General features: G+C 57.2%; 1 protein-coding gene across 1 annotated transcript; it reads left to right on the top strand.

Moving 5' to 3' along the window:
* The first annotated feature begins 1,659 nt into the window (after positions 1–1,659).
* Positions 1,660–6,717, top strand: LOC134138866 (uncharacterized). Its single transcript, XM_062573065.1, has 11 exons — positions 1,660–1,919; positions 2,176–2,376; positions 2,744–2,785; positions 3,235–3,313; positions 3,422–3,463; positions 3,750–3,816; positions 4,268–4,413; positions 4,586–4,789; positions 5,333–5,495; positions 5,888–5,988; positions 6,394–6,717. Exons 1-11 carry the CDS (start codon positions 1,660–1,662, stop codon positions 6,715–6,717), a joined length of 1,629 nt encoding a protein of 542 aa, XP_062429049.1.
* Positions 6,718–10,662: the final 3,945 nt, after the last annotated feature.

Below are 10,662 nucleotides of genomic sequence, written 5' to 3'. Positions count from 1 at the left end.
CTCCGCCACTGACTAATGGTGAGAACCGGATGCAGTGCGCTGCAGCCCGTGTTCCCTGCGCACAGCCAGCTGTGTCTCCAGGAAGAGAGGGGCAGCTGAAGAAAAATGCCCGCTCTCTCCACGGCTGGAGCCTAGACGTGCAGGGGGTGTCCCTTTTGGCCTTTGCCTTTGCAGGCTGACTCCAGCAAGAGGGGTTGCTGCTGCGAAGTGGGCTGCAATGGTCGTGACTCTCATTTGTGAAGCCTTGCGAGAAGGGGCAGTGCCTTTCCAGGACTCCCTCTCCACAAGGACGGCAGGCATTTGAGAGAACCCAGCAGCAGCAGCAGCAGCAGCAGCAGCAGCAGCAGCAGAGAGCCTAGCCAGAAGCCTGGTGTACGTTTGGAAGTGGGCTTTCCTTTGTTGGACGTGACAGAAATCCTTTTCCTGCAGACACTTGGGACAGACCTCAGCCTCTCCACTGCTCAGGAATAGCCCTGCCTTCAAGCAAGTGCCCACAGACTGGCAGGCTTCCTCTGGCTTTTGGAAGCTCTGCAGAGCTGCATGCGGCAGAGCCTCCTGAGCATGCAGTAGGGATGCCCGTGCAGGAGTGTGCGCGCGCTGCACCTTGGGCCAGAGCGCGCTGTCCGCTCCGCCAGCCAGGCAGCAGCACGAGGAGCTGTGGCCACGCATGTAGGCCGAGGGCAGGTAGGAGGCAAAGTGCGGCCACCAGCACTGGTGTCCCCTGGACGCAACAATCTGCTGCTGCAACATGGAGGCAGAAGCCTTGGGGAACGTCTCCTCACAGCAAGCATAAGAGCGCCGTGCTAAGGATGGGGCTTCTGCGTCTGCAGTGGCCATGCTGCTTTCAGCTCCCAGTGTCAGTTTGGAGTGACAGAACACGGGAAATGTCCTGCCCTGGAGCAAGAGCATCCTGGACAAGACGCGGTGGGAACAGGCAGCTGCGCTCAGGGCTGCCAGGGCGTTGTGGCAGTGTGATGGCCACTGGGGCCGTACCCCGAGTTTGCCACGATCTAGAGGGGTGTTAGAGAGGCCTTTCAGACAGCCGCTCCTTTCTGCTCCGGAGCATTTCCAAGGCCGCCAGGAAAAGCAGGGGTGTTGCAACAGTGCGGGGAGGTGTTTGGGGGTTTTCACTGACATGGACCCAGCTGCTGAAGCCGGACAATGCTCGGACACCAAGCCCATCTCGTCCCTTGTCCCAGGGAGCATTGGCTTCCCCCGCCAACAGCAGCACACACACAGGCAGCTCCTAGTGCCCACGCACGTCTTTTAGAGCCTCGCAGGGGCAGGAACTGGTGCTGTGCTCTGGTGAGCAAGGGGGCATGGCACGAGGCAGCACTGGTGTCCTGACCCCAGCAGCTGCGCTCCCACATCCTCAGCATGGAAAGCTGGAGGTGTTAGAGGAGCTCGGTGACCCCGCACACCCTTCTCTCCATCCAGAGTCCCTGCACCGGCCTCCACCCCCCCACCCCCCCCTGCACCGGCCCATGGTCCGGCCACCACATCACAAAGTGACGTGGTGGCACCCGCTGTGACCTTGGCCACGGTCACCAGCGTGCGTGCCCCAGTTCGGTGCCGTGCCGCTGAGGGGAGACGCAGGCTCCCAGCTTTGTGGCACACTTGGGCGCACGAACGTTGCTTCCCCTGCCTGCCTGTGCCGGCATGGGGCAGGCAAACTGCTGCGGCGGGAAGGGCGCTACCAGCCCCGCTCCCAGCACGCAGCGAGAGTCCGCGGTGCCTCGCGCCCGCCATGGGCTCTTCAGCAGGAGAGCCTCTCGGTCCCCGCAGCCGCCAAACACTTTCGTGTCGCGCAGGAGCCCCGAACTGCTCCTCCGCGACCGAGTGTGGGTGACGCGGCGCCGGCGGACCACGCAGAGGCACCTGCTCCTCTTCCCAGACGCCGTTGCTGTTGCCAGCCTCAAGTAAGAAGAGCAACGCGCGCCGTGCTGCCTCCCCGCCGCCGTTGTGCCCCAGCCGCAGGGCACCGACGCGCAGGGCTGACCCAGCCTCTGCTGGCCTCGCTGCCCAGCAGCCACCTGCGGAACGGGGCCCCTGGGGACTGAGGCTGCTGCCTCCTGCCCGAGGCCCCGCGGGCCACCCCAAGGCTCCGTCCCCGTGCCACGGCTCTCCCCCCACCACGGCAACCTCCAAGTCCCTCCCTGCTCTTGCTCCCGGCAGGTTCCGCTCCACCTTCTGCCTGAGGCACCGCGTGTGCCTCAGCCAGCTCTGGGTGGTGAGCGGCGAGGACGAGGCAGCGAGCGAGCGGGAAGAGAGGGTGCTGGATGAGGACGAGGATGAGGATGAGGAGGTATTCAGCCTGTCAAGGCAGAATACGCTCATCCTCATCTGGCCCAGCGACCTCTGTGCGGTCACTTTCTGGTGAGTCCCGCGGCCAGGTGGGGAGCCGTGGCGAGTGCGGGGCACCGTGCACAAACGCAGGGCTCTGCAGGCTTGCTGGAGCTCTGGTCAGGCTGTGTGTGTTGGTGGGGGGGTACACGTGGAAAGTTGGGGAGGAAACGGCACCTCCCAGCTGGGGCAGGTCTGCACAAGCCACCTGCAACCTCCACATCCCTGCAGCCCTGCTCAGCTGAGGGACACTGCTGGGGGACACAGAGCAGGGTGCTTTGGTGGATGACACCCCCGTGGAGCAGGGCCCAGCGGTTGGGCGAGATGTGTTTGGGGGCGTGTGCGTGTCCAAACGATGAGGAGCAGCAGGGGATGAGGCTCTTTGCCCTTTGCTCTGCAGGTCGCGGGAGGGCAAGGAGCGATGGCTGCAGGCCATGCTGAGGTGAGCGCTGCCGGGGCATGGGGCATGCCTGCAGCATCAAGGATGGAGGCAGTGGAGAGCTCCAGGTGGAGCTGCCCACAGAAATGCAGCTGTGGCACTGGTGGAAAGGGACATCCACCGCATAGCATAGCTCCTGGGCAGGGCGGTGGGAGGTGCTCAGCCTGGTGCCTGGAAATTAGCTGCAGCTTCATGGAGTGGTCAGCACAGCTCCTTGCTGGCAGGGATTGGGAGCCCGAGCTGCTGCTCTCCCTTTCTGTACGGAAGAAGCCTCTAGACAGCCGGACCAGCGGGAGGGGGGATGTTCTAGAGCGGTGCTGCCAGCAAGCGCTGCGGGAAGCTCTCCTGTGTCAGGGTGGTGTGGAGGCACTGGGCTGGTGTCAGGGGAGGCAGCAGAGTGGGCTGGGAGTGACAGAGCTCTTCCTTTGTCCCTGCCCTGTGCCCGGGCAAAGCCGAGGATCCCAGGGGCCCAGGGTCACCCGGCTGCCCTCCCTGCGCGTCCTCATGGAGGCCATCAGCTTCTCGCGTCCTGTAAGTGTGGCCAGGCTTTCTGCTCCACCAGCAGAGCCACTTGCCTTTTGCAAACAGCGCCTGGGACGAGCCGCTCACGTTGCCTCCTTGTTCTGTTCTCTTGCCCAGGGGGTGACTGCTGAGACAGCGAGGAAGCTGATTTTGGCGGACGTAAGCAGAAGCTGCCTTTCCACTGGCCCTTGCCGGGTGTTGGCGGGAGGTGTCTGAGCAGGGTGGTGGCAGCTGTGTGGGGGGACGGAGCCGAGGGGCCCCACGGGGTGCAGTGTGCGGGAGCTGCCTGGCTGGCCCAAGCTGCAGCATAAGCCTTTGCCCCAGCACCACTGCGCGGCAGAGAGGCGGAGTCTTTGCTGCACCAAGGCATCTCCTGAGCAGGTGGGTGACCACCTCCGGCTTTTGCCTGGAGCCTCTCCCACATCAGGGCCTTGATTTCTTGCAGGCTGAGGCCAAGCAATACTCCATCCAGGCCCCCGCAGCCAGTGAAGAGGGACTTGGCCACTCAGCGGGTGAGTTTGCAGAAGAAACTGCGCGGCTGCCTTCTGCCATAGTAGATGCTGGGTAGCAATGCTCTCCCTGCCCTCTTGTGCCCTTGCCTAAGGGCAGCTTGCCCAGGTTGCCTTAGGGCAGTGTGCCAAGAACTGCTGCCTCTTCACGGTGAGCCAAAAGCTCCCGGCCTAGGCTCTGGCTTCTAAAACCTGCGGTGGAAAATGTCCTGTCAGGAGCCACTCCCCCACAAGTGCTGCAGACATCAGCGAGAACTGGGGAGAAAGCCCCCTCAGGGGGCTTCCTCAGTAACCTGCTCTCTGCTCTCAGTTAGCCTTTTGGTTTGGGACCTCTCCTTCACAGAAGTCACTTCCCTGCCCCTTCTTTGGCTGTTGATCTCCCACGAGAACTGTCAGCGTTCAAAATCAGGACTTCAAGCAAAACAGCCTCCAACCTGTAGCTTTTCCTTTCTAGAGCTGCATTCAGAAGACCATTGTGACGAGGCAGTGGAATGCCAGGTGGAGTGCCAGAAGAGTCACCACCTGCACACACCACCCTCGCCACTCACCACTGAGGCGCCAATAGGCGGACATGTGGCTGCGCAAGCAGGACAGAGAGAGGTACGGCGCAAAGGCTGGGCCCCAGGAGCACTCCAAAGATCTCTCCCCTAGCCCTGCTTGGGCTGCTTTCAGCTAAGAGCCAGCACACTTTACCCAGCCTCCTTTCCTGCTGCGCTGTTAAGAGGGGTGGAGATCACCTGTGGTCACTTGTCTCTCTTTCCCTGACCGCCAGCCTCAGGTATCTGACTTTGACCTGCGAGTCGAGCCATTGCTCCAAGCGCTGCTTCACGTGACTGTGGAGCAAGCTTCCCTGGAAATCGTGGTGGAAGAAGAGCTGGCCTTCCGGTGGGCACAGCAGTGCACTTACCTAAGGCAGTATAATGCCGAGATGGCCGAGCGCCTCGAAGAACAGCAAAGGCGCCACAGGGAGGAGGAGGTAGGAGTGCCTGAGAGCAGCACGAGCCTGTGTGCATGCTCATGGGAAGCGAGGAAACGGTTTGCAGCAGGGAGAGCCAAGCTGTGCGAGAAGTCAGCTTTGCCCCACAGGGGACTGTCAGGTTGGAGACGCCTCCAAGCAGTCGAGCGCTGTCTGGCTGCACGCTTCGTGCCGCTCTGCTGCAGCAGCATGATGCCACTGTGTTGCTTTGGAGCAGGCATGCTGCAGGGACACCGACTCAAGAGGCGCAACCTGACAGCGCTTTCCCTCTGCAGCCAGTGCTTGCCTCTAGTGTTTCCCCCTGCTCCTCGGGGGTTGTGGTCCTCCACAGGTGGAACACAAGCTTGCTTTCCAACACTCGTCCCGAGGAAGGGTTTTGGCAAAAGCAGAGGCCATAAAGACTGGGTGCTGCCTCTGCTTCTCCCCCTGGTTCTGTCTTGGCAGCATGGGGGGCAGGCTGTGATTGTCCTTCAGACCCCAGAGAAAAGGAGGACGAACTAACTAAAGGCCGGCAAGGCTGACGGGCAACAATTGCCTTGGCAGGAGCGTGGCCGGCACCAGTACATGCAAGGGCAGCAGCAAGAGGAGGAGGCGACACAGAAAACTGCTGCTCCGGCCTTTGCTCAGTATTACTTGGCAGATCCCACCCCGTCGCTCTTGACCAGTCTTCCTGAGAGTGGGGACTTCTGTGAGCAGCCAGAGACAGGTTTGTACTGGTGGTTTTTAGCCTGTGCTGTGAACGGACTGATAGAGCAGGTAAAAGAACCCTGAAGTCAGCTTCCCGGCCTGTTACCTACCATTCTCGCACGATGCAAAGAGCAAGGTTTGGGCAATGCCAGGGCAAGCGGGAATTCTTTGTTCAGTCAGAGCGACCGAGGACTTTTGGCAGGTCAGAGACCAGCCCCGCTTGCAGGCCACAGCAGGAACTGTTGTTAGCCTGACTTGCTCGGGACGTTTTCCTCTACCCCACTGCTGTGCGTCTCCCTTGTGCCTGCCCTCTGATTGCAGCACATGAAAACCAGCAGCCATGATCCTGTCCTTCCTTGCTAATAACAGGTGCCTGTTCCTTCTGGTCTTTTTTCTCTCCCGTCCTTACAGATATTGAGAAGGAATTCCTTCCCTGGTGGACGGCAGAAGCGGAAGAAGCACAGGAGACGAGGCTTCCGGGGAAGGCAGTGCTTGCCTCTAAGTTAAGCCAAGTAACTCGAACTAGCTCCCAAGACCCTCTGGCTCATCCTTAGCTTTTGTTGGGATTAAAAAAAGGATTAATAAACAATTGCTTTCTCTTGTCTTCTTCCTGCCACATGGTTTTCCCTACTCCGGTAACTCTTGTTGCTCAGGTTGTGCAGCCAGCACTGCTGCGCTCTTTTCCCTGGGGTTCCCAATTGTGTCCGTGCCCCTGTAGAGGCAAGAGAAAAGCCAGGGCTCTCTACAGCCGCTTGCGTACCATAAGAGCCTTGCAGCTCCTCTGCCTGAGCTGCCTGAGCTACGGAGTACTCAGAAGGGGCCGCGCTTGCCTGCAGAGTCAAGTGACCGACCGTTTTCCTCAGAACCAGGGCTTACCTCCTCAGCGCTCCATAATCATGTCCTTGCTTTGGAAACAGGAAAAACATGCGTGCCTGCTTTCTTGTGGGCCAGTTCCCGATGAGCATTTGGGGGCTTCGATTAGTCAGGCTTCAGAGGCTGCAACTCAAATACCCGAGGAGTATTCTGAGATCTATCTAGTAGAGAAGCCAAAAAATCGTGATGAATACCTGTCCACCTCGGTGGGCCTCGGTGAAGCCACTTTTGGAACTCACGGGAAATCTTCTTTCCAGCAGAATGAAAATTCAACAGAAGGAGAAAAGGAAAAAAATAATTCGCCGTGTGCAGCCAGTGGCCTGGCTAGTCCACTGGGCTTGGCTGGCACCACTGCTGCAGGCGGCTGATGCTGCAAGCATCACTTTGGGGTTTGCCAAGCGGACCTTGTTTAGCCCGTTAGAGCCCTTTGGAGCACTGTTCCTGCTTAGCGTGCACTGTGAGCTGGGCAAGGGTTTGGCCGGCATCTCCTCCACTTGCACTGAGACAGGCTGAGGCAGCAAGCTGCCGCCAGGCTTACGCAGCCGTGGCAGCAGCTGCAGAGCCGGCATCAGACTGACTGATGCAAGCTGATGAGAGATGAAAAAAGAGCCTGTTCATACCCCTGGCTCAAAACCAAAATCCTAAGAACAGAGATGGGGAACGAAAATGCCACACGCCACATCCTAACTACTGGGGAGCAGTGGTGGTGGGAAGCAGAGCTCCAGGCTCAGCCTCTGGAGAGCTTCCCGGCGCTCTTGTTGTCCCAAATCTGGGTTCTGTCACCCGGTGGGCAAGCAACCAAGAGACACCCAGGGTCAAGGCATTTGTTCATTTCATTTCTGCGCAGAGATGGGTGCTAGGTGGTAAATCCACAAAGCTAGCACATCTTCTCCCCCTCTCATTCTTGAGTTACACACACTTTCCAGGGAGTACTTTATACAAATCTCTCTGTTGGTTACGGTTTCGTTACCTCAGGTAATCGCTCTGCGCTTGCGCTTTCACATTCCTGTCAATCAGCATAGGAAGCGAAGAAGAGGCGGTAACATCATGATCATGTCATTTCCATCTCATTATGCATTTAGGGGTGTGTAGTTTAATATGTTAATAAGCATTAATGAACCTAAGGCCACTTCTGGGTTCTTCTGCTGTTTGTGTCTTAGCTACCCCTCACATTCTGCAGAGTGCTGTGGTTTCATCAAGGTTACTTAGCCGGAGCTGGTTATCCTTTGCAGTACTGTTTCTCTCTCTCCCTTGTCCCTGAGTCTTGTTAACTACTTGCAAGCTTTTTCTCACGGCATTGCTCCAACACTCTCAGCTGATGATAGAGGGAGGACAAAATACTGCCCTCGCCTCCCCACGCCATCAGGGCGTGGGAAGGGCCTGACAAGGTGGCCACAGCCCCTGACGTGGGAGCCAGGAAGGGCAAAGCTAGTGTGTCGTCGCTCCCTCCTTCCGCACGGCCCTGGCCGGGCACCTCAGCAGGCACCAGAGCAAAGGCTCTGGAGTTTGGGCAGACACCTGCCACCAGGGCTTTCTGTGGCTACAAAGCCACCTCAGCAGCGTCCTGGTGACCCTGTTTGAGAGGGAGGCTTCCAACCACAGCTCTTCTGTGCTTCTGTGAACTCAGAAGTGGCCAAAGCTAGTCACCATAGCTCAGGCAATGTGAGGAGAAGGAGAACGACGATGCAGTTTCTCTTTCCTACTCACGGGTGTCAAGCATCCAAAAGAATACACAAAGATTGCTTCCAAAGGGCATTTTACGGACGTGGCCAAGGCAAACCTGCAAACATATTAGCAAGTGCCAGAGCCAGTGGAAGGGTAAGGTCCTTGCTCTGCAGACTGCCCAGGCTGGTGGAGGGACAGCTTCATCCCAGGTCTTGCTCCACGCAGCGCCAAGGATGGCCTTGCCATGGGAGCCACGCTGGACAACGGTGCTGGAGGCTTGTTGAGCGTGTTGGCAGGTTTGGGGCAGAGGCTTGCAGGCAGAGGCAGAACAGGCTTGCAAGTGCACTCCTCCTGGGCTTCCCCAAAGCACTGCCTCCTGCCTTGTCCCCTCCACTGAGGTCCCACCTGCTGGGGCACTGGGTGACCTGGGGTCCAATCCTGGAACAATATATTCTCCTGTTCCAGGCCCGGATGAAAGTAGCCTCTTTGCAAAATGTGAACAGCAGAGCCACTGCGAATGATCAGCTCACTGCCCCTGCCATTCGCTAGTCTAGCTAAGAGCACCTTTGCTTCGTCAGCCAAATCACCTTGACCCCTATATCCCGTTCAGATACGTAGGTTGAGGTCATGCCCGACTACCGGCTCAACAGACAACTACAAAACTCTAGCTGGCTGAACTTTCAAAAGCATTCCAGCGTCTATCCCAAAGCGGCAAAAGTGTCACGCGTCAGAACGTCAACATTACAGAGCTCAGTGGATGCGTTGTCAGGTGTGATACTGCATACACGTGTTGTTCTGCTTCGTGCAAGGAATGGCGCATTCAAGGAAGACGTTCTCTTGGACTGTAACTCGGCAGTGTCTGAAGAGATACTGTCCAAGGAGGATAAGGCTTTCTTTGGGAAAAGGAGTCAAAAGGTTAAAGGACCGTTTTGATTTTCTTCCTCTGCTTCCCTTCCTGGCCTGGCGGAGAGTCGAGGTGTCTGCTGAGACAATTCCTGACAGCTTGCCTCTTCCAGAGACCTTCAGGTCTCCTGCCCTGCTCCGGGAGAACATTGCTGCCCTCCTCCAAAAAACTGCAGACTACCAAGATCTCCTGTTGCGCTCTGCTCTCCTCCAGCCTTTGCTTCCTTAGGATTCCCACAGACGTTGGGCTGATGAACTGCTCCGTGCAAATGCACCTACACTCTGTGCCCGGGCTGCAGGAGCCGTCCGGCCACGCAGCTGGAGAGCAGCTCTGTGGCACCCTTTGAAGAACTGCGCGTCCTGAGGAGAACTACTACTTCAGTGGGGCTGCTGAAGTGATGGCTTACGTGGTTGCCAGCAACATCAACAGCATTTGCATCAAAGCAATGTGCGGAGCAGCAGGAAGCTGCTAGCAGGGCTGGAACAGAGCAGCCTGTGTCGCACAAGACCACCTCTGTCTCACTGCTATAAAGAAAAGCTCCAAGGACAAAACCCATGTCCACCAGCACCCCCAGGCCTCGAGCCTCTTGTGGGCGCATGGTTCCTGGCAGGGCCCTGCTCAGCCCCTCGCAAAGCCCACTGCGCCTCCTCGCGCGCACCTCATCCCTTCTGCTGAATGAGCCTCGTGCCGGGCGAGTCGCTGCACAGGCAGGCGCTGACACTGTGCAGCCCCTGCACCTGCTCTCTTGCACCGCCTTGTATCCGTACTGCGTGATACTTGACGGGAATGGTGCGTGTTGTAACTTTTTGTATCCGTACTGCGTGATACTTGACGGGAATGGTGCGTGTTGTAACTTTTTGTATCCGTACTGCATGATACTTGGTGAGAGTAGTCAGTGTTGTAACTTTTTAGTGCCTCAAACAACACGGCTGTGTTAAGTGGAATACCAGTAAGTAACTAACAAGGTCTTGGAAATCTGTGAGAAAGAACAGCGGCTGGTTACATATAGATTCGGTGGCTTCCAGCCACAGAATCACCGTGAGAAGCAGTCACCATAAGGTCAGAAGTTGAAGAGTAATGAAATAGCGACCCCCAAAGTCAAATGTGGCCTCCAAAATAAGTCTGCTCGCATGCACAGTATCATAGCCCACTTATGCAACCAGGGCGGAGTTGGACTAGACTCCCTGCACTTGTTGGAGGGACAATTATTAATTCTAAGTATTTCCCATGGCATGGGTAATCCGGCAGATTTGGGGAATAGAGAAGCAAGCAATACTGTGAGAAAAACTTTGCAAAGAGTTAACAAGACTCAAGGACAAGAGGCGAAAGGGCGGGGGTGAATCTTTGGATTGGTGAGTATAAAATTTACTTACTTCCACGGAAGATTATGTTGGATTATGTCGCACGTAGACGCTCGGCAAAGGTTGCCTTAAATTGATCAGAGGGGTCAGAGCTGAGTGCGCACAAAGGTACGGGAAAAAAGGTATTTCTAGGTAATAAGGTTGGTATCTCTAGGTAACTGAGATGGGATCAAGCCAATCCAGGATTCCTCCCTGTAGCCCTTTGGGTTGTATTTTGGAACACTGGGATATTTTTGGAGGAGATCGGATGACAAAAGAAGGAATGAGAGGATATTGTAATCAGTGGTGGCCAATGTATAAGCTGGACTGTGATGAGCAGTGGTCAGAAAATGGGACCTTGAACCATAACACTGTATTACAGTTACTGCTGTTTTGTTGCCGGA

This window comes from Rhea pennata, chromosome 3 (genome assembly GCF_028389875.1).
Source record: "Rhea pennata isolate bPtePen1 chromosome 3, bPtePen1.pri, whole genome shotgun sequence".
Taxonomy (NCBI): Eukaryota; Metazoa; Chordata; class Aves; order Rheiformes; family Rheidae; genus Rhea; species Rhea pennata.
This window is presented reverse-complemented; position numbering and strand designations above follow the sequence as displayed.